Source organism: Styela clava, chromosome 4 (genome assembly GCF_964204865.1).
Source record: "Styela clava chromosome 4, kaStyClav1.hap1.2, whole genome shotgun sequence".
Taxonomy (NCBI): Eukaryota; Metazoa; Chordata; class Ascidiacea; order Stolidobranchia; family Styelidae; genus Styela; species Styela clava.
Window position 1 is genome coordinate 25,284,277 of NC_135253.1, and position 24,512 is coordinate 25,308,788.

The window sequence follows — 24,512 nt, forward strand, 5'->3', positions numbered from 1 at the left end:
AAAGAAGACCCATCTCTGCGCAAAGTTACGGGCATCACTCAGAAGTAAAGAAGACTCATCTCTGCGCAGAGTTACAGGTACTCACTCAGAAGTAAAAGAGACCCATCTATGAGCAAAGTTACGGGCACTCAATCAAAAGTAAAAGAGACTCATCTCTGAGCAAAGTCACGGGCACTCACTCAGAAGTAAAAGAGACGCATCTCTGAGCAAAATTAAGGGCACTCACTCAGAAGTATAGAAGATTCATCTCCAAACAAAGTTACATGCACTTACTCAGAAGCAATAGAAATGCATCTCTGAGCAAAGTTACGGGCATTCACTCAGAAGTAAAGGAGACGTATCTCTGCGCAAAGTTACGGGCACTCACCCACAGAAAGATAAATTTATCTCTGAGCAAAATTAAGGGCACCTACTCAAAAGTAAAAGAGACTCATCTCTGCGCAAAGTTACGGGCACTCACTCAGAAGTATAGAAGATTCATCTCCAAACAAAGTTACAGGCACTCACTCAGAAGTAAAGGAGACTTATCTCTAAGCAAAGTTACAGGCAATCACTCAGAAGTAAAGAAGACCCATCTCTGCGCAAAGTTACGGGCATCACTCAGAAGTAAAGAAGACTCATCTCTGCGCAGAGTTACAGGTACTCACTCAGAAGTAAAAGAGACGCATCTATGAGCAAAGTTACGGGCACTCAATCAAAAGTAAAAGAGACTCATCTCTGAGCAAAGTCACGGGCACTCAATCAAAAGTAAAAGAGAAGCATCTCTGAGCAAAATTAAGGGCACTCACTCAGAAGTATAGAAGATTCATCTCCAAACGAAGTTACAGGCACTTACTCAGAAGCAATAGAGATGCATCTCTGAGCAAAGTTACGGGCACTCACTCAGAAGTAAAGGAGACTCATCTCTGAGCAAAGTTACGGGCACTCACTCAGAAGTAAAAGAGACTCATCTCCAAACAAAGTTACAGGCACTTACTCAGAAGCAAAAGAGATGCATCTCTGAGCAAAGTTACGGGAACTCACTCAGAAGTAAAGGAGACTTATCTCTAGGCAAAGTTACAAGCACTCACTCAGAAGTAAAGGAGACGTATCTCTGCGCAAAGTTACGGGCACTCACTCTAATATAAAATGAGACTTATCTCTAGGCAAAGTTACAGGCACTCACTCAGAAGTAAAGAAGACCCATCTCTGCGCAACGTTACGGGCATCACTCAGAAGTAAAGAAGACTCATCTCTGCGCAAAGTTACGGGCACTCATCCACATAAATGAAAATTTATCTCTGAGCAAAGTTACGGGCACTCACTCAGAAGTATAGAAGATTCATCTCCAAACAAAGTTACAGGCACTCACTCAGAAGTAAAAGAGACGCATCTCTGAGCAAAGTTACGGGCACTCACTCAGAGGTAAAAGAGACTCATCTTTGAGCAAAGTTACAGGCACTCACTCAGAAGTAAAAGAGACTCATCTCTGAGCAAAGTTACGGGCATTCACTCAGAAGTAAAGGAGACTCATCTCTGAGCAAAGTTACAGGCACTCACTCAGGAGTAAAGAAGACTCATCTCTGAGCAAAATTACGGGCACTCACTCAGAAGTAAAAGAGACTCATCTCTGAGCAAAGTTACGGGCACTCACTCAGAGGTAAAAGAGACTCATCTCTTAGCAAAGTTACGGGCACTCACTCAGAGGTAAAAGAGAATCATCTTTGAGCAAAGTTACAGGCACTCACTCAGAAGTAAAAGAGACTCATCTCTGAGCAAAGTTACGGGCATTCACTCAGAAGTAAAGGAGACTCATCTCTGAGCAAAGTTACAGACACTCACTCAGGAGTAAAGAAGAATTATCTCTGAGCAAAGTTACGGGCACTCACTCAGAAGTAAAAGAGACGCATCTCTGAGCAAAGTTACGGGCACTCACTCAGAAGTAAAAGAGACTCATCTCTGAGCAAAGTTACGGGCACTCACTCAGAAGTAAAGGAGACTCATCTCTAAGCAAAATTAGGGGCACTCACTCAGAAGTAAAAGAGACTAATCTCTGAGCAAAGATACGGGCACTCACTCAGAGGTAAAAGAGACTCATCTCTGAGCAAAGTTACGGGCACTAACTCATGAGTAAAAGAGACTCGTCTCTGAGCAAAGTTACGGGCACTCACTCAGAAGTAAAAGAGACTCATCTCTGAGCAAAGTTACGGGCACTAACTCATGAGTAAAAGAGACTCATCTCTGAGCAAAGTTACGGGCACTCACTCAGAAGTAAAGAAGACTCATCTCTGAGCAAAGTTACAGGCACTCACTCGGAAGTAAAGAAGACCCATCTCTGCGCAAAGTTACAGGCACTCACTCGGAAGTAAAGAAAACCCATCTCCGAGCAAAGTTACAGGCACTCACTCGGAAGTAAAGAAGACCCATCTCTGCGCAAAGTTACAGGCACTCACTCGGAAGTAAAGAAGACTCATCTCTGAGCAACGTTACTGGCACTCACTCGGAAGTAAAGAAGACTCATTTCTGCGCAAAGTTACGGGCACTCACTCAGAAGTATAGAAGATTCATCTCCAAACAAAGTTACAGGCACTCACTCAGAAGTAAAGGAGACTTATCTCTAAGCAAAGTTACAGGCACTCACTCAGAAGTAAAGAAGACTCATCTCTGCGCAAAGTTACAGGCACCTACTCAAAAGTAAAAGAGACTCATCTGTGCGCAAAGTTACGGGCATCACTCAGAAGTAAAGAAGACTCATCTCTGCGCAAAGTTACGGGCACTCACTCAGAAGTATAGAAGATTCATCTCCAAACAAAGTTACAGGCACTCACTCAGAAGTAAAGGAGACTTATCTCTAAGCAAAGTTACAGGCAATCACTCAGAAGTAAAGAAGACCCATCTCTGCGCAAAGTTACGGGCATCACTCAGAAGTAAAGAAGACTCATCTCTGCGCAGAGTTACAGGTACTCACTCAGAAGTAAAAGAGACCCATCTATGAGCAAAGTTACGGGCACTCAATCAAAAGTAAAAGAGACTCATCTCTGAGCAAAGTCACGGGCACTCACTCAGAAGTAAAAGAGACGCATCTCTGAGCAAAATTAAGGGCACTCACTCAGAAGTATAGAAGATTCATCTCCAAACAAAGTTACATGCACTTACTCAGAAGCAATAGAAATGCATCTCTGAGCAAAGTTACGGGCATTCACTCAGAAGTAAAGGAGACGTATCTCTGCGCAAAGTTACGGGCACTCACCCACAGAAAGATAAATTTATCTCTGAGCAAAATTAAGGGCACCTACTCAAAAGTAAAAGAGACTCATCTCTGCGCAAAGTTACGGGCACTCACTCAGAAGTATAGAAGATTCATCTCCAAACAAAGTTACAGGCACTCACTCAGAAGTAAAGGAGACTTATCTCTAAGCAAAGTTACAGGCAATCACTCAGAAGTAAAGAAGACCCATCTCTGCGCAAAGTTACGGGCATCACTCAGAAGTAAAGAAGACTCATCTCTGCGCAGAGTTACAGGTACTCACTCAGAAGTAAAAGAGACGCATCTATGAGCAAAGTTACGGGCACTCAATCAAAAGTAAAAGAGACTCATCTCTGAGCAAAGTCACGGGCACTCAATCAAAAGTAAAAGAGAAGCATCTCTGAGCAAAATTAAGGGCACTCACTCAGAAGTATAGAAGATTCATCTCCAAACGAAGTTACAGGCACTTACTCAGAAGCAATAGAGATGCATCTCTGAGCAAAGTTACGGGCACTCACTCAGAAGTAAAGGAGACTCATCTCTGAGCAAAGTTACGGGCACTCACTCAGAAGTAAAAGAGACTCATCTCCAAACAAAGTTACAGGCACTTACTCAGAAGCAAAAGAGATGCATCTCTGAGCAAAGTTACGGGAACTCACTCAGAAGTAAAGGAGACTTATCTCTAGGCAAAGTTACAAGCACTCACTCAGAAGTAAAGGAGACGTATCTCTGCGCAAAGTTACGGGCACTCACTCTAATATAAAATGAGACTTATCTCTAGGCAAAGTTACAGGCACTCACTCAGAAGTAAAGAAGACCCATCTCTGCGCAACGTTACGGGCATCACTCAGAAGTAAAGAAGACTCATCTCTGCGCAAAGTTACGGGCACTCATCCACATAAATGAAAATTTATCTCTGAGCAAAGTTACGGGCACTCACTCAGAAGTATAGAAGATTCATCTCCAAACAAAGTTACAGGCACTCACTCAGAAGTAAAAGAGACGCATCTCTGAGCAAAGTTACGGGCACTCACTCAGAGGTAAAAGAGACTCATCTTTGAGCAAAGTTACAGGCACTCACTCAGAAGTAAAAGAGACTCATCTCTGAGCAAAGTTACGGGCATTCACTCAGAAGTAAAGGAGACTCATCTCTGAGCAAAGTTACAGGCACTCACTCAGGAGTAAAGAAGACTCATCTCTGAGCAAAATTACGGGCACTCACTCAGAAGTAAAAGAGACTCATCTCTGAGCAAAGTTACGGGCACTCACTCAGAGGTAAAAGAGACTCATCTCTTAGCAAAGTTACGGGCACTCACTCAGAGGTAAAAGAGAATCATCTTTGAGCAAAGTTACAGGCACTCACTCAGAAGTAAAAGAGACTCATCTCTGAGCAAAGTTACGGGCATTCACTCAGAAGTAAAGGAGACTCATCTCTGAGCAAAGTTACAGACACTCACTCAGGAGTAAAGAAGAATTATCTCTGAGCAAAGTTACGGGCACTCACTCAGAAGTAAAAGAGACGCATCTCTGAGCAAAGTTACGGGCACTCACTCAGAAGTAAAAGAGACTCATCTCTGAGCAAAGTTACGGGCACTCACTCAGAAGTAAAGGAGACTCATCTCTAAGCAAAATTACGGGCACTCACTCAGAAGTAAAAGAGACTCATCTCTGAGCAAAGTTACGGGCACTCACTCAGAGGTAAAAGAGAATCATCTTTGAGCAAAGTTACAGGCACTCACTCAGAAGTAAAAGAGACTCATCTTTGAGCAAAGTTACAGGCACTCACTCAGAAGTAAAAGAGACTCATCTCTGAGCAAAGTTACGGGCATTCACTCAGAAGTAAAGGAGACTCATCTCTGAGCAAAGTTACAGACACTCACTCAGAAGTAAAAGAGACTCATCTCTGAGCAAAGTTACGGGAATTCACTCAGAAGTAAAGGAGACTCATCTCTGAGCAAAGTTACAGACACTCACTCAGGAGTAAAGAAGAATTATCTCTGAGCAAAGTTACGGGCACTCACTCAGAAGTAAAAGAGACGCATCTCTGAGCAAAGTTACGGGCACTCACTCAGAAGTAAAGGAGACTCATCTCTAAGCAAAATTACGGGCACTCACTCAGAAGTAAAAGAGACTCATCTCTGAGCAAAGTTACAGACACTCACTCGGGAGTAAAGAAGAATTATCTCTGAGCAAAGTTACGGGCACTCACTCAGAAGTAAAAGAGACGCATCTCTGAGCAAAGTTACAGACACTCACGCAGGAGTAAAGAAGAATTATCTCTGAGCAAAGTTACGGGCATTCACTCAGAAGTAAAGGAGACTCATCTCTGAGCAAAGTTACAGACACTCACTCAGGAGTAAAGAAGAATTATCTCTGAGCAAAGTTACGGGCACTCACTCAGAAGTAAAAGAGACGCATCTCTGAGCAAAGTTACGGGCTCTCACTCAGAAGTAAAGGAGACTCATCTTGTAGCAAAGTTACAGGCACTCACTCAGAAGTAAAAGAGACTCATCTCTGAGCAAAGTTACGGGCACTAACTCAGAAGTACAAGAGACTCATCTTTGAGCAAAGTTACAGGCACTCACTCAGAAGTAAAAGAGACTCATCTTTGAGCAAAGTTACAGGCACTCACTCAGAAGTAAAAGAGACTCATCTCTGAGCAAAGTTACAGGCACTCACTCAGAAGTAAAAGAGACTCATCTCTGAGCAAAGTTACGGGAATTCACTCAGAAGTAAAGGAGACTCATCTTGTAGCAAAGTTACAGGCACTCACTCAGAAGTAAAAGAGACTCATCTCTGAGCAAAGTTACGGGCACTAACTCAGAAGTACAAGAGACTCATCTTTGAGCAAAGTTACAGGCACTCACTCAGAAGTAAAAGAGACTCATCTTTGAGCAAAGTTACAGGCACTCACTCAGAAGTAAAAGAGACTCATCTCTGAGCAAAGTTACAGGCACTCACTCAGAAGTAAAAGAGACTCATCTCTGAGCAAAGTTACGGGCATTCACTCAGAAGTAAAGGAGACTCATCTTGTAGCAAAGTTACAGGCACTCACTCAGAAGTAAAGAGACTCATCTCTGAGCAAAGTTACAGGCACTCACTCAGAAGTAAAAGAGACTCATCTCTGAGCAAAGTTACGGGCATTCACTCAGAAGTAAAGGAGACTCATCTCTGAACAAAGTTACGGGCACTCACTCAGAAGTAAAAGAGACGCATCTCTGAGGAAGGTTACGGGTAATCAGAAGTAAGGGGGAATCGTTTTTGAGCAGTTGCGGTATAAATATTAAGATAAAAATAATGAAAAAGTTTAATTCCATAACATATATATGCATTTATAAATTTATATATCGAGCACCAAACATACCTGGCCTGAAAACTTGGAAAAACATTTTTGCCTCTAAAAAGCACGAAACAATGCATTTAATACCTGTTCAATTTACCTAAAAACTTAAAAATCATTAACCTAATACCATTCAATTTTGGAATGCACGTAACCTCGGTTTCCTATTAATCCACGACTCTAAGCATTAGCACAAGCATTTAAACAAAATAATGACAAACTAAAATATCATAAGTTCCAACCTGATATTGTTCTTCCCCGATAAAACTATTGAATTTCGATCTGCGACACCAACTGTTGAAACATTGTTTGTAAACAAATCACGCATCACCGCGTTTTACCCTTTGGCTGTGATAGTCAAGGAGTCGGCATTATTTGTTGCTGCAAACCAGAAGAGAATTACTGAGGTAAAATTAAATTAAATATTAGACCACAAATACAGAACTGGTTGAGTTTGATTTGTTTAGCTAGGTTAAATGAGATAAAGTGAATGGATTTTCAATGAGGCTGCTGTTGACTCTATATACAATATTTTGAATATCGTCCATTTGTTGACTTTGGTGCTGCAGAACGTCAATATTTTATCAAAATATTATAAAAATACTCAAGTTTTTCTTTCAGGTTTGTATCAGCGTGATTTCTATCGATACATCAGAATCATATGTTTCTGAAGATAGGTCACTTGGGAGTCTTTCAACCATTGTTGCCAGGATATTTGATTAATATATTAATAAGGTGATATACAACAAATTAAATTTTTGTCGCTCTTAAGGTATGTGCACCAAGATGGCGCACAATCTCCATTCTAACCTGGTACACATAATATGATCAGGTTGTGCGCCAATATTTCTGAAAGTCCAAATTTTGTGCAACTCTAGTGCCCTCTGACGTTTGTGAAATATGCAACACAAGACATGAATTATAATCAAATGCTTCAGTCGCGTTAAATAAGTTCCGACTTATAAGTTTCCACCTTTCATACTAGATTGGCTGTGGTCTCTCATACATTAACCGCAAATGTAATCATGTACGAGGCGACTCCGGCAATTGAAATTTGTGCATTACCACTGTGAAGGAAATATTGGAATTATATATATATTCTGGAGCAAGGTCTTTTTTTCAGAAGCCTCCTGTTAAAAAGTACTTTACACTTTCTTTAAATCCCATAGTCTTCATTTTACCGAACCTTGTACAAAATCGAGGAAGCTTTGAGGACTATTTTTTAATGTGCAAGACATGGCTCCTCAAACTAATATGTCGCAAAATTGGTCGCTGTTATGATATGTTTAAAAAACGTGATAAAGTATTGTCAAAAAATATTTTAAACAAATTACAAAAATAGATTTTGACTTGACAAAGCTAAGTTCCACGCTTGAGGGAGCTGATAAATTTTTTTCAGATAAATAGAGAAGTACGCGTCGCTCAGTCAGAACAAAACCAAACTTGTCATATTGCTTGGCAGATTATTAGTTACGTCACATTTCGATTCTATTTGCTTACGATGCTGGGTTTGAAGAACGTGCTGATGAATTTTCGACTACCGGTACTGAAGGAAGTTAAATCTGGTTTAATCTAAGCAGTTAGTACTGACTGGGATTGATAAGAAGTGCAGTTGAGCAGTAATTGTTCTATTGTGGATATTGAAACGTAAGCGAATTAGTATTTTTACCTGGTTGCAGTTTTAGAAACTGCTGTAGGGAATGTTTTTGCGCGACATTATTGATAATACCAAGCGATACCGTATCTCCGCGCTTCCATCTGGCTGCAGAACTAGCGGATGAATTGCAATTTATATGTTATATAAGCATGGAACTGATCATTTATTATTGTTTGTTGGTTTTCAATTAAATATGAGTTAAACGCAGTCGGAATATCAATAAGTTTTTTCCTGGAATAACTTAAATACCGAATGGTTATGTAACTGGTACAAAGAATAAATAAGACAAGTCGTATTCGAACGAGAAAAAAATCAGATTTCGAGGGGCTATCTTCATAAAAACGAGAATAACATTGATGGTTCGGCGACACAGACTTGAAATATATATAATTTTTCTCAAATTCATCAGTCTAGTTCAGACAAGATTATAATTCAATTTAAAATTGAAATAAATTGTAATAAAAAATGATTGCTAATAAAGTGAAGCAAATATCAAGGTATCATCAAATTGATTCCATTAAATACAATTAGGAAATTTGGAAAAAACACATTTTCGTGCATTAATTTTTTTTTTAATTTGCATACATTTCTTAAACTAGTAACCTCAAATAAAACAAGAAAGCAAACATATTCATTGAAATCACAAAAGGGAATTCTTTTTTGAAATTATAGTTTTGTTTTAACTAGAAGACCAAAAAAAATCGAAGTTTCTAAAAATTTCAGTAACCACATTGTAGAATTTATTTACACTCGGGCCTGTATTTGCATTAAAAAATCAGAAGCCTCATTACGAGTCGAAAATATTTAACAGGAACTAGCGTACGTAGCTGTTGGTCTTTAATCAAGCTTTTTATTGTCAAACTGTATCCAACATAACGACAAATCCCATTTCCAAAGTCGAAGTAAACGAGAACAAAAACTAGAAATTTAAATTCGGCTTCGGGGCACCAGGTCTCCCAAGTTCCCTGAACCAGGAGTAGAAAAAAAAGAAACTTTCTGATAGTGATAAATCGAATTCGGATGGAAAAGCAATGATTCTGGCTAAAAATTCTAAGAGATGGGAATTGGGTTTAGATTTTATAATATTCCGAAACGAGGAAAGAAACTAGAGACATATATTTGGACATGTCGGTGTCTCCAAGTTCCCTGAACCAGGAGTAAAAAATAAACTTATCAAATTCCTTCATAGTGATAAATCGAATTCAGTTGGCCGAAGGCAAATACTCTTTTGTTCAAAACTAAGAGCGTGGAATCGGATTTGGAGTGAACCTAACGTGAGTGGAAGATCTGGATTCGAAATTTAGAATAGTCCAAATGCTTTTTGTGTTTATTTTCAGTATGAGACTCGTACAAGATCTATAAATTATTATTAACAAGATATGGAAAATATAGGGTTTTGTGAATCACTGTTAAAAAAATGGTAAAGTAAACTCGATCGCACAAATGAATCGCCAAATAATGGTAAAACTGAGAGTTTGCTCACTTTAAAACACAAGCGTAAAAATTACTTAAATTTCATGTAAAATGAATCTGCCAATTTGATTTATGGAAAAACGCAAATAATATACACGCTATCAGATATGGATGACATGAAACACAACCTAGAAAGGAAAGTGGGGGCAATGGCTTCCATGCTATAGGTTAGAACGAGGCTATGTTGGCGTTGAAGGGTTGGATTTAAACCTATGAAAGTAATTAAATTTGGTAGGAAATGCTGCAAAGGGAAAGATGTCGAAGCCCCTTTACATATCAGTGGCTACACAAGATTGTTCAAGAGAAACGTATAAGAGAATAAACTTAAATAAATCTCACCCGTATCGTATATGGGCCATAGATAATCATTTTTATTGGACGTTGTATACTTTCTCTCCGAACAAAGCTCTGTCAAGCAACCATTCATGTGTAATGAGCTACTAGAAATCGATGTCTTAGAAAAACTGGTGGCTTGTCCAGAGCCTTGTTCTTTAAACACTTGTATTTATTTGTAGAAATAAGTGTGAAATCAAAATTCTTTATCACTTAATACACAATCAACTACGGGCCATAGATGAAATAAATTCATGAGAGGTTTTACAATTTTGCTCCGAGCAAGGCTTTGTACAGCTGCTGATACGTAAAGTACTGCTATTTCTATAGAGATCGATGTCTAGGCATTATTGACACACTTGGTGGGGTGATGGGTATCCAATATTTTCTGGCTGTGATTCCAACATAGTTAGGTACAATCGGTAAGTCATTGCGCGATACATCTTTGGCCACACTCGATCAATCTTAATACGACATTTTATACATTTTAACCGCTTTCTCTATATTTCCCATTCTACGATACGCTGCTCTCGCATTATTGAGACAAAGTCCATATATTAGATATGTTTGAGGTTTATCTAAATTTCTCTTTATGAGCTCGATCCCGGTTTCGTTTATGTTCGCACATTCTTGATCTTCACCGCAGTAATGGTAGCAAAAACCGATGTGATGTAAGCACCAGGCCTCCTCCTCTACTCTGACTTTAAGACTCGAACATTTGGTCGTTCGTACAATCTCTAACAATTCATGCATGAGTGGTATCACGTGATCTATGACAATCTTTTTCATTGAATGTTGTTTTGTCATATTTTCAACGGCGAGTTGTATTTGGTAAAGAGAGTGATAAATTCCTCTCACCGATTGATTTCCCTTGTCATTAAGTTTATGTAGTTTAGCAGCGACGTAGCATGAAACTACAGATGAAATGAACTTTTGTTCTGAATCGAATTTTGTGGCTTTGCCTATTATTTCATTGATAAACTGACTGTAGTTTGATATTGATCCAATGAAATCAGTCATTTCAGTAATAAGGGATATCACGTGAATAAAGGTTTTTGTTTGTTTCTGTTTTATCATTTCTTCCATGACTAAGCTTATTTGTTCAATGCATGATAAGATACCTTGCACGAATTCGGGGGTTTTGTTCACCAGCTTATGTAATTTGGCAAGAGCGTAGTAAGCAACTACTGCATGGATGATTTTGCCTTCATTTTTAAAATGTTCCGCTAATTTCGCCAATTCCTCTGTATCTCCCGCAAACTGTTCAAGTCGTTTGTCATCCACGCTGCTGTTGGAGAATTGAGAAAGGAGAACAAGATAGGTTTTTACTGTGTCATCAACACTTTTATTCAGAATATTCGATGAAATTTTGCAGAAAATAATTTTCCAGATGATCGCGAGTACAGTGAGCATTGGTCGGAGGTTCCACGGTAGATTCACGGTTGAAGCTGAGAAAATAAACATTCATTTTAATATTTTGATATAATATAGATACCTATTTTCGCATCTGTTTTGTTTAGAAATAAATACTAGCAGTTAAATGCGTCAAATTTACCTATATTAGATTGATATATTGTTTTTTATATTTAGCATTTCTCGTTATAGCATTTTTTCATATAATGTCATCAGATTTTGAAGTTTAGGCTTTGCAGTTTTTTCGTCCTAGTCATAGTCGAAACCAATTACCTAATGCAACCGATCAAAATCGCAACCTAGAAATAAGGGCACTCCTAGCACAACACATCACTTAATACCTCATGATTGTGCCATATTCACATCTTAGCTCACCTTCTCTGTTATACATTTCAATCATTTCCAACGAGGATTCTTCATATTCTTTACTGAGCTCAGCACTAGCTTCGGTGGATATACCGTTGGTTTGGGAAAAAGTAGCATTTGTTTCCCTCTGATCGGTTTGAAATTCATTTTCTTGGAAAGTTTTTACCAAAGTCTGTGTTGGGGTGTTCGTCTGTTGTAGAATAGTTGTCTGGGTGTCGTTGTCGAGTGCTTGTTTTGGATCTGTTTGTACGTACATTTCAGTACTGGCAAGTGCATGTCCAAAAATGCGTGAAGCAATGTCTGGCCTTGTCTGAGTGTCCATATCTAGATTATAATTGTCTGTTTGCAAAAGTCTGTCTCTTGTACGACGTTTGTCCGTCTGTGCTTCCATATCATCAGCTGGCTTCTTATCCGTTTGATTCATTCTATCTCTTCTGTGAACGAGACTGGTTTGAGACTCAGATTCGATCATGGGATTTTCGGTTTGCATCATCCAACCTAAATAAAAACAAAAACGAATATATTGAGCGCCACGAACATTGCACTTATGGGCGTTCAACTCAATGCTAATCGAAATTGAAATTTGAGCTTCTTATGTCCTTGAATATCACATGATCTATCAAAAATTTAACAAAAATTGATAGGTTAAGTCCCGCATCCCAGCTGAGAAAAAACGTGTTTTGTTATCTCTCAAAGAAAAAACTTCTCGTTATCTGTTGAAATAATTGCTTTATGCTAAATATTCGCTGCCTACTTTCATTCAATTTTTTTTATAAAATAATTCATGACCAAGTTTTCAAAGGGGGTCTTTTCATAAAAATATAGTCCCGAATATTTTAAGCAATAATGTGTCAGAAGAGCGCTATCTCGTTTTAAATACCAGTACTTAGAATGCTGGCACCATGACATGTCCAATCCATCTGCTTACATTACTGTTATCACAGATTTAAATACTTGGGCATTACCAAGTTTCGCTCGAGTAATCTAATGATTAAGGCGTGATATATAACTGTCTCTCCGTTCACTGTCTAGCCCAGTAATTTCCAACCTATGGGTCGTGACCCAAAACTGGGTCGCCCGAAAATCTTCAGGTGTTGCTTTCTTTTTCAGCAAAAAGTTAAATTACTGATATGCTGGAGGTATCACATTGTAAGAACCAGGCATCATCTATTTGCCACCCATGATTCAAGAAAGTCGCTGATGACAAGCAAGTGCTGCATTCCTACTTTGAAGTGATTTATGGGAAAATAAATATAAAACGATTTTATTATTAGTTTCAGCCATAAGATCACTACAAAATTTATTTTTCAAGAAAGATTGGGTCACATGAGAAAAAAGTTGGGAACCAGTGGCCTAGGCCATAGGTTCCAAATTTGAATTGCGGAAATTACCTCTTTATCAACTATTATTTTTAGCATTTCGTCGCCGATGATTATAATATGGTAACATGTTTTTCACATTGAACTTATAATTCCCCACGAGAACGAAAAAACAATTATCGTCGTCATTATATGGCATATATGCCGAAGGAAATTTTTGATTTAGTGAGAATAAACACCGGCGTAAAGATGTTTGAGGTTTAAAAACACGTCATGCTGGCGAAAACAATCGGCGATTGTAACAAAATGCAATCGCGCACGTTATTAGCGACCTTTTAAGTCTTCCAAAAATGTCAAGAGGGGAAAAGATTCAACGCCTAATTTATTAATATGTTTGTCATGTGTCAAATTTACAGCTTTAGTATATACAATTTATCTTTGAAATTTAGATTTATTTATGACTTGTATTAACCCTATTAAAAGGGTTTAGTATTTAAATTGAGTAAAGTACGTTACACTTACTCAGGAATATTAATCGGAAAGTAAAAATTGTAACATTTATTTTGGGGCTCCGTGAATAATAGTCAACCTTTTCAAGGGCTCCGCAACGCCAAAAGTTTGAGAACCCCTGGCCTAGGCTATATCATTGGGTCTGGGCGTTTGTCCTACCCGGGTCAGAAAGTTTTAATTGCCTCGTCGGCAGGATTGAGCGAACTTACTTCTGCGAGATTTCCTTCCTGCTTTTCTCGTAGACGTCAATTTCTTATACGATCTGTATCTTTGATGCGAAACTAAACTTCCAACGCTGCTCAAGGTGCTTTCACTGTCGCTTTCTGAAATTAATAATCAGGGATATGAAATATAATTACTAATTTATTTCTTAAATCGTCATTGTAGGCTGCAGAGAGTAGCTGAGTTAAGCTAAGTTAGGAGCAGGATACGGAATCAAATTTGTGTATGACTAAGCCTTAATTTTAGATTTTCAATGAAGTAAGTCAAAATTTCCAGTAAAAATTAAAAAAGCAAGAAGTCAACAAGCATTTTCAACGGTTTGATTTGAATTATTTTCCTTTTTTTTTTTTTGGATGGGGTCACACCTTTATAAAACCCGGATTGTGCATTTTGTTTCTATCTATCACAAGGCAAGTAGTTTTTTTGCCAAAAAAGACGCCAGCTATGTTGTAACACCATAGATTGAACATCTTACCTTTATTCGATTCAGCGAAATTGAAAGATTCAGCACTATATTCATATTCGCTTGTTTCATCCAATTGTGATAAATATCTGGCATCTGTTAATTAGGAAATATCTATGTATCCCCTTTCCAACGTTTTCTACAGATTCGCATGCAAATACACTCGAAAAATATAAGGACCAACCTGTACTTCTTGAACGTGTACAATTTGTTAGAAGTCTCCGTTCGTTTCTTTGATGTGTTTGAACAGGGGATTGAGATATTAGACTCAAAGATGGCTGAGGTTGGTGAGATGTTGATCTTCTTGGACCTAGGTTTAAAGGAAAAGTCGAACGTAGTAAATTGAGTCGAATACAAAAAAGGAATGAAATTTTTTTGAATGCATTGTGAAGTTATAAACGATTGAATATACGCTCAGATATATGGAAAAGAATGACAAATTGCCACAAGATAGAGCGATTTCATTCAAAATTTGCAAGTGCAACGGAACTCGAAAAAAAAAACTTAATACATTGGCATAGTGGGTAGCGTTTAGCCAAACTGTGCTTATGGACGTGAACAAAAAATCACGACTCTGTGGCGCAATTCTATTGAAAATTTACAACGATGCAACGAAACTTAAAAAAAATGAAATGCATGGAAATAGTGAGTAGCATTGATTCAGTCTGTAATTATGGATGTTAACAATAATTCGCCACATGGTGGTGCTATTTTTAACATGAGTTTGAAAATGCAATGGAATATGGCATCCGTCCAAAAAGAGCCATTAAATTCATCATCCAAATAATTGAGCTGGTCTTTACAAATCCAACCCATTAAAATAATTAATGGTGAATTAACGACCTTATACATGTGAAGGGCTGCTTGCCCAAAACCTCGTTCGAAGTGACAGCGAAAAGAAATACGTAAGCTACCAAACGAACAAATCAGAGTTGTATTATCGTATTTTAAGGACCATAAGACCCACTTGAAATACTCTTTTCTCAAAAATGAATCGTGCGCCTTATATGTACAAATTAGGTTGTGTTTCAGCTTCATTGCCAACAGTGAAAAGTAGCAGCAGTACTGTTGGTGTCTTACTGTCTGATTCTGACTTGGACAATAACATTTATTTTGGTGTTCTGAATTTTATTTTTGAGGCTTCATGAAATGACACATTGGTCATTTTGATTTTTTCTCCAGAAGTAACCACAGGACCAATCAATTCCAAAACTACAGAACTTGAAGGTGGTGGGAACCGTTAAACATCAATAATTATTTTTCGAAAACTTCACTGTTTTATGGAATTATTTTTTATTGATGTAAGGTGAATGATATATAGCAGTGGTTCTCAACCAGGGGCCGATGGGCCACAAAGTAGTTCAAGGGGGGCCACGACACAAGGCCAACAACTAACCATAAAGCAACCCAATTTGCAAACTTTCTTTTTAAAATAAAATCCCCTCTTCAGGCGTTCACTGCAGCTTCATTACTTGAATAGGTAATTTGCGAATACAGTGTGAACTTCTTATACATGAATAGTTTGATCATAATGCCCAAAATACGAAAATGGAAGGACAGCGCAAGCACAAAATTCCCATTGATCATATACTGAAAAGCTTGGGCTTTTTTTTTTATCTTTGGTTTGTTTTTGCATTCCATAAAAGGTCGTAAAAACATAATACAATCTAACACGACTAGTTTTTTTGAATGGTGAACTGAGGGGCCACGAGCTCTAAAAGGTTGGGAACCACTGATATATAGCAGGAGTGGCAAACCTGCTTTCGACTACAATCTACAAAATAGCTCGCAATCGACTGATTGGTAATAAGGTCCTACACAAAAACAAATGGGCACAGAATATGCAGATAACTGCAAACAAGCATTTAGAAAAAATCAGCTGCCAATGTTCGATTCGAGTTAATTGTAGATTTGATTATTTAATTGTACTCGGAGTAGATGTTTCATCATTTATTTAAAATTTGTTCAAGTCATACAATTCATGTATAAAGCGTGCCTAATTTTTAGTCTTAAGTGTTGAAAATTCCCATAGAAACCTTGCCAAGTATTCATGTATTATCTAAACAGCATAAAGTAAATATTTTAACTATAAATGTTACTTGACTGGTGAAACTTCAGTATCTAATTTACAATTTTTACCATGAGCGATACTTTGCTCGCTCGGAATTAGATAAAATTGGGTATTTTGATGCCACTGCTACCATTGCGAATGAAATTTATCACACTACTCTTGGAGTATGACGATAACTTTCGCATACTGCAGAAGTTATTGTAGGATCGTTTGTCAGTCTAGACACGCGATATTCGGCACTTCATTTTTAAACCTTGGCAGCGGCAAAACTTTGATTTGTTAAGTTATAATATGCTCTATCGGCTTGCCCAGACTCAAATACTGTGTGTGTATATAATGTATTTTGCCCGTTAACATTACTGTATTCTTGCTGTTTTAAAATATACACTTGGTTCAAGGCAATTTTTTGGGGATTTTATCAAATTCACTCAACATCAGACGCGATCGACTGCTCGAGAGGTGACGATCGACGTGTTGGCCACCCCTGATATAGGTTGGAAATTTGGATTGGTAATTTTGAGGCTTGTTTTACCAGTGATCATTCTGTCAGGAAAAGGTTTATTTTTTACTAAAGAATGCCTGAAGCACAAAACATTGTCGCCAGGCAATTTCTTAACGTACAGAAAACAGACCAATATATATGTCGGATAAGTTTTTCCACATTCTTAGTCCAATATTGGCACTTACCAACTACTTTCGGTGTCGTTGCGTTTGAATTCAATGTTTCTTTGCCCACTAAACTTCTTTCCGTAGGTGGGAGGTGAGTAGGGACAGGCACTGGATCTCGATTAGAACCTGGATATAATTTTAAAAAAAGTAGTAAAATAGAAAATACGAAAAAAAATCACAAATTCATCTGCATCATATCTAATTTGACAATTGAAAAAAAATGATGCATTACTGTATATTAATTATGTTTTGATTTTTCAAGAAATTAAAGAATATTACTGTATATTAATTATGTTTTGATTTTTCAAGAAATTAAAGAATATTTATGTATCCACATTCATGTCTGTCAACACTCATCTTTGTAAGCAACATTTGAGTATTTGGGGTGCAAATGAAAACAGAGATAAGGAAGCGGGGTATGGCACATTTTCATTTATATTGCAGTTAGAGCCAGAGTTGCATTTCAAAATCCAAGTAAGAATTTGTAGCCAGCCAATTTGAATCCTCAGAATCACAGAGGAAATAATCAAACCCAAAATTCCTGATAGAAATTCAAAAATCATTGAGTTGACTTGGCTTTCTCAACAGAATATAAAAAGCTTAGTAATTGTAGTTTAGAGTCAGAGTCAAAACTTCTCAATCCGGATGTAAATCCTACACGTTCCTACAGATACGAATGCATTTACACCCAAAAAATTAAATTACGGTACTAACCTGCACTTCTTGAATGTGTACGATTTGTTGGAAGTCTTCGCTCATTTCTTTGAAATGATTGAACCTGTGATTGAGATATCGGTCTCAAAGATGGCCGAGGTTGGTGAGATGCTGATCTTCTTGAACCTATAAATATATTTCAATGAAATGAAATATTTTTAAGCATATTGTGAAAACTTGGGAGCTTTTTTCTTTAGTGCTTTGAAATACAAATGGTTTTGACAAATTCTGCTTGGTACATCTCAAAACTCAGTGGTTCCCAAACTTTCCCAGCAACGTATCAACTCGCTTGAAATGAATGATTTTCCTGTCTATAATAATTGGCAAGACTTTTTTAAATAAAGACTTCTGATTGGTGCAGAAGTTTAAACTGCGAGAAGATTCATTGTGCCTTCTAACATTTCAAGATAGCGACGATCCATGTAAAGAAAACCAGTGTTATTCATCGAATAGAAAAGCAATTCAGCGCATCAAAGTTTACCTAGCACCGTTAATATGAATTTTGCTGTTTTTTTTATATGATAGATGGATGTCAGGATCTATTTTTGAAAAAGCGCAATATTTTTTTGGACAAGGAGACTGGCTATATAGTTGACTGCAAAGAAAATTTCATTGGGTAACTTTTAGAGTCATGGTATTCGTTCGAGATAGGTTTGTGATGCTTTGATCGGTCGACCAGAAAAAAAATGCAATCAGAATATCATGACCAACAACGTGATATTTTACCAAAATTTTGATTGGCTGAATAGGAATAATTTTTCCGCTTCATGGCATATATTGTGACTTCACTGTGTAATATTTAGTTTCAAAAAACCAACAACAAGGACTCAAGAATAGGGCAAACTGAAAATATGGATGTAATGAATAATTATACGACAAGTTAGAAAATAACCAAAGATAAACTATCGAATATACGCTCAGATATATGTAAGGGAATGACAAATCGCCACATGGTGGCTCAATTTTATTCTAAATTTATTTAGGTGCAACAAAATTTGAAAAAGAAATTAAATGCAATGCCAATAGCATAGTGTTGACCCAAACCGTGCTGATGGATGTGAACGATGATTCGCCACTTGGTGGTGCAATTTCCTTCAAAATTACTTAGGTGCAACAAAATTTGAACAAAAAAACAAATGAAACCAATCAGCAGTTACGTGATCCACCTCACGATGGCCAGGAGTCCATCTAGCAATCTGCGCACTTGATGACGCATATTTTTCTCAAATTCACTGAGGTGCAAGAAAACTCATGACAGAAATTTAAAAATAAAATTGCCTAGTGGGTAGTCTTGTCCTGTGTTTCACATGATGGTGCCTTTTTTACAAAATTAATTTTAAATTCGGATATTCCGAGCAGTTCCAATCCCTTGTTGTCGCAAAGCTCAGACCTGAGTCTAATTTTATATCTATTATATGACGTTACAAATGTCCTAACAGAGTTTTTTTTATCCAAAATGGGTGTCATGAATCCCCCCTATCAATCAGTTCTGACGAAAAACATGTGTCAGTGTCGCTCAAGGTGCAGTCCGCCGTTTTATCAGTTATTTGTATCTGTCCCTCCTGTATCAAATTAATTAATGCTAATTTATGCCCTTTTATACGTACTAATGGGCTGCTTGTCTAAATCCTTGTCCAATTTTGTCTTTGAGTAAGAAATACAACAAACGTAACAGAATTATATTAGTTATTTATACCTGTTGTTTTGGGTCTTGCTCCAGATGCTAAGTTTGCATTTCTTCTATTCGAAGGTTCAGGTGGAATTCGTGGAAATGCTTCTTGTATTTCCGGTATTGAAGCAGTAGGGCTTCCTAAATGTGAATCAAACATTTGAATTTGAAGCAGAATAAAGCGAAGTGTAGTGTTTGCGCCTCAACTACACCGCTTCACTTAAATTTCAACTTTCCGGCTCTCACTAGGATTTTAAAATTGAAAGAGAATGTAGTCATGGGGAATGGAAAATGGAGTCATTTTCATTAAAATCTCTAGATATAAATATATCAGGATTCTGAAAAACGCAAAGTTATGAAATAATGCAACTTTTTAAGGAACTTGACTCGAAAATAATTTTTAGTTGAGTATTCTGAATTCCCTGTTTTCGAGACTTACGGTAATTGAATACGAAGTTGACCCGTCATTCCCCACATATTTGACCAATTGATCCCAGATTTTCAAGTCTTGAGGGTGTTGAAAGCGCTAGACGGCTATTACTTTCATTCCAACATTTTTATTAAACCTGAGATCTTACATCAAAAATTTTGCTGTTTTGTTTCAAGTCATGGGAATGTTTTTATGAGATGTAAGATGAATGACAGATGGGTTGAATTTTAGGTAGCCTAATACCGAAGTATGTGAACCAAATGACAGACACCTGAGGTAGTATGTGTACCAGGTTGGGGGTTAGGCCATAATTTTATTCCAATTTTTTTTATTTTAGTTCTATTACGAGTTTGGTGACTAGCCAAGTGACTCCCGTAGTATTTGTACCTGAAATTATGGCCCAACCTGGTTCCTGAGTGTTACGGGTCACTTCGTCCGGGAAATCACAATAATGGCTGGCTTCCCAAAAGAATGTCACAGGACGATTTGTTAATGTACAGCAGGCAGGGCAATATATATATATGCTAGCTTGGATAAGATTTTCCACATATTTTTACGTCAATTATTGACACTTACCAACAACTTTAGGTGTCGTTACGTTAGAATTCATTGTTTCATCATGAACGAAACTTCTTTCCACAGGTGAACGTGGAGTTGGAACAGGCACTGGATCTCGACTGGAACCTGAATATATTGAGAAAAGTAGTAAAATTGAAAATACAACAAAAGAATTAAATTATGTAATTATTTGACGAGCGTGTGTTACTTGAGTTGAGTCTAGAATTAATGTGATGTTGAAAAATCGTCCAAATCAAAAATAATTGGCAGAGAAGTCACTACTTGGAGAAAGAACCTTTCAAACATAACAATGCGTATTTGACTTAATATAAGGCAAAATTGCCTTTCTTTCAGCTGATGGGCCTGCTTTTAACTTTTATTAGTTTCACTTGGAAGGTTCTGTGAAGGGCTTTGTAGGCCTTCGCTACGATCAAAGCTTTGGGAGGTGACCAATAGTAGGCTATATTAAAGAAGAATATTTTTTTAATCTGAACATTTGCAATTCAGAATTATTCATTACAGCCTGCGATAGCATTTCAAGAATATTTTTAATAGTCTCACAAAGTTTAGTAAATTTTGCTTGTTTTGAAAATAATTGCACCACCATGTGGTGATTACGTTCATATATTCTCCAAACTAAATGTTCGATTCTGGGTATTTATGGCTCAATAATGCTTCTTTTACCTCCTCTGTTTGGCCTTTCCTTCGATTCTTTCTTTCGCTTTATTGAATCCAATATTTCTGGTTCACTGGTTGGCACTGTCGCCTCGATCTCTTCAAGCTGTTCGTTCCCTGGTGAAGATATCTGAGCTTCTGGTGCAGGCAATGCAAGAGGTTGATTGCTGACTGGAATACCACTGGGATGGAGAGCTATGGCAACAAAAACTAGAAGTAATTTCAGGCATACTACCATCTTACATTAAAAGCAGAGCTGTGGGCCGAGAAAAAATTAATTATCATATTTTGATTGAATGAATTTAAGTTTTTAAAATGAACACAAACCTTCTCTTTCTCCTTCTCCATGCCAAGGTAAAGCAGGTCGTTGTTCGGGACCACCTATTGCAGGTACCTGAGAACTACCAGATGTTGCTTCTCTAAACCAGGCTAGAGCTGCTTGTTCCTCTGAACCACCGAGTGCAGGAGGTTGTTGTGACCCTGAAAAAATATAATTGGGAGCATAAGATTGGCATAATTTTAATTGGACATGAAGGCATGAACAGAATTTTTGATTGCTGATGTTACTTTTTTATGGTTGCTGTAATGGAAAATTCTTTTTTATTAGACTATATTGATTTAAAATTGTATTTGAATTTGGAGGAAGCTATTACTTTTCTTTTTTGCTGAGTATAAATATTACATATTTTGATGTTTTATTTAAATTCAAGGGAACACTTTTTGTAGCAAGTAGGGGAAAAAATCTTCACGAGTGCTGAGGTAAAATCAGTAACTATGGACGAATATCATGTCCATTGATTTGAGAGATGCTCTAATATTATTGCTGTGGGTTTATCAAATGAAGAATGCTTTTCTAAGATGTACCTAATGAATGTGACTGCTATATTGATATGCTTTCTAGCATATTACACCGGGCAAATGATTTTGATATCAATCATTCTTTAACTGAAATATTATTGCATCACCATTGGAACAATTTCCGGCACTCCAGAAGTGTACCAACATGGAGGTAACTAATTTTGTTCGCGTACTTTACATCAAGCTGTGTAAAGGGACGACACCCTATGGGCAGTGGGTATATTCACTTGGCAATCACAGACAGTTCCCGAACTTGTATTAGAACTAAAATAAGAAAAATTGGAATAAAATTATGTCCTGACCCCAGCCTGATACACATACTTTGGGGGTACCCTATTTCCAGTGGCATTCTGATCAAAATTATCGATGATTTACACATGTTGAGAATATGCTAACAATAAGAAGCTTTGTTATCAGATATTTCAAGTACCCACCACCTATTGCTCCAATTGTAGCATCTCTCACTTCCGCTTTAGACCTGAAAATATCAGAAATAAATTTGCATAAGGAAGCTGCAACTTTGCATCAAGCTATCTGTGTATTACACAAGCAGAGTTTGTTATTTATAATTTTATTCATGGCCATCTAGATCAGGGGTTCCCAGCTTCTTTTTTTGGCCAAAGTTTTTCAAAAATGGATTTTGTGAAATCCCGCGATAGAGAATATGCTCATATACTAAACTGATTTTATGGCCAGATAATTAAATTACTAATACAAAATTAATTTTTCATTACTTTTATTCCACCAGAAATAACTTCTAGAAAGCTTTCAATCAGCGATATTTGAAATCATGGCGTAGCATTACTAAAACTTTAAATGTGTGCACATAGCACAAAAATTTCATTTTCAAGTACTTGAAAATTCCAAGCAACTAGACAACCTTTGACAACAGGCAAATGTCCTTCTTTCCCTTAGAACCTGCCTATACCAAGCATACTACAGACCAGATTTGAATGACAAATACAAGGATATAGTCGGCTACTCACCCTATTACGTCTCCTTTAAATACAGAGCCTTGATAAACAGGAGCCCCGTGGTAATTCAAAGTGCGCTGGTCGTAGAAGTGCTGTACTATAACATTGCCAGTTCCCCCTCCCTGTGTTGTTGGTTGCTGGTAAACCTCTTGCTGTTGGGCTGGTTGTGGGACAAATACAGGACCTGTAGAAAATTGAATAGTGTGGTAAACTGTATCGTATTTTACATACAATAGGTCGCTACGACTTATAAGGTGCTCGATCATTTTTTTGAGAAAAAAGAGTGCTTGGACCGCTACTTATGGTCTGTAAAATTTGGTTTTAATTTTATGCCAATATCAGTAACATTTCATATTTCCTGGAGAATGGTATGCAAGACGCAAACAATATTAGTTTTACTGGTCTGTCCATATAACAGTTGCTAGTTTGTAACATTTATTCAATTATAACAAACCGAAGTTAGAATATTCAATAGCTCATACCAAAATACCAAGGTTTGGAAGAGGTTTTAACTGGCTTCCTGCATACTGGCATATGTATACAAGCACAGAAAAGCTCTATAACAGGCAATGTTATATCACACGTAAGTATCTGTTTGAAATTTTTTTCATTTTAATCTTACTAAACATGATCTAATGATACCCATTGAGTAAATGAGTTTTATTTGGCCGAGGTCTGTGAAAAAATCTCATTTAGGCCATACAACATAAGTGTGGAACAAGAGAATTTTAAACCATCAAATATATACATTCCTCACCTTCCCCTGGTTCTTCAACCTGATATTCCTGTCCTGGAACTTGCTCTTCATGAATCTCATCCTCAGGACTGCAGGACCCAAGTCCTGAATCATAGGTCCATGTTGTTGTTGTTGCGGGGATTCGTTTCCTGAATCGTCGGTATCATTGCTGGAATTGTTATCAATGATATCGGACTCGATTATTTGTTGATCAGCTGGATCCGCCTCGATTGTTTCTGTGTCAGTAAAATTGGATTTGTCTGTTTTTGAATCGATAGATTCGATTGTTTGTTGATCGATCAAACTAGGAACGATTTGTTGTTTTTCAGAGTCGGACATTATTTTATATTCCTCGCTTAGGCCTATATTTCTGTGACATGTAAAATAATGAATCTCAGTTTAGTCGGATTTGCATTTTTCTCATTGGTACGGTATCATATGAAATTGAATAAATTTGACTCATCTAGAATTTATTCAGGACACTGACTTTGTTTTTCTACATTTTGTATCATGAAAAATAAAACGACTCCAACACCAAAGCACTTAATTACAGTGCAGTACGGTATGCAGGTATGGTACCGGTACCGCTAGCAGTTTATGTCCTAGCCTATTCCTTACCACTGTACCACAGAAGTTTAAATAATTTGTTGCTAATCCAGTTATGTGCATGCTCAACAACTCATAGGTTTTCGCACTTTTGAAACTCAGTTACTTTTATTTTTTCCAAATTTTATTCCATAGCCAATGTGGAATTATTTGAATTTGAAACTCAGTTACCCACTGTAACCTTGAAACCTACGAACGTACCTACTGGTGAGACTGCTATCTACCTCTGT

At 37.4% G+C, this 24,512-nt stretch overlaps 1 protein-coding gene across 1 annotated transcript; it reads right to left on the reverse strand.

Moving 5' to 3' along the window:
• Nucleotides 1-8,642: 8,642 nt before the first annotated feature.
• On the reverse strand, nucleotides 8,643-24,015 carry LOC120334478 (uncharacterized). Its single transcript, XM_078111986.1, has 13 exons — nucleotides 23,873-24,015; nucleotides 23,698-23,825; nucleotides 22,953-23,124; nucleotides 22,401-22,444; nucleotides 21,436-21,588; nucleotides 21,118-21,303; nucleotides 20,452-20,559; nucleotides 19,473-19,586; nucleotides 14,507-14,632; nucleotides 14,335-14,418; nucleotides 13,847-13,960; nucleotides 11,818-12,306; nucleotides 8,643-11,477 (listed from the first exon to the last, which is right to left on the reverse strand). Exons 1-13 carry the CDS (start codon nucleotides 24,013-24,015, stop codon nucleotides 10,495-10,497), a joined length of 2,844 nt encoding a protein of 947 aa, XP_077968112.1. The 3' UTR covers nucleotides 8,643-10,494.
• Nucleotides 24,016-24,512: the final 497 nt, after the last annotated feature.

What these genes read in the sequence shown, in the direction of transcription:
- LOC120334478 (XM_078111986.1), bottom strand. Translation starts at nt 24,015, where the DNA reads ATGTCCGACTCTGAAAAACAACAAATCGTTCCTAGTTTGATCGATCAA. An exon ending in AGCAAGACCCAAAACAACAG is followed by an intron (nt 14,633 to 19,472) that starts GTATAAATAACT and finishes CTTTAAACCTAG; the next exon opens with GTCCAAGAAGATCAACATCT. An exon ending in AGGAAGGAAATCTCGCAGAA is followed by an intron (nt 12,307 to 13,846) that starts GTAAGTTCGCTC and finishes GTTTTTATTTAG; the next exon opens with GTTGGATGATGCAAACCGAA.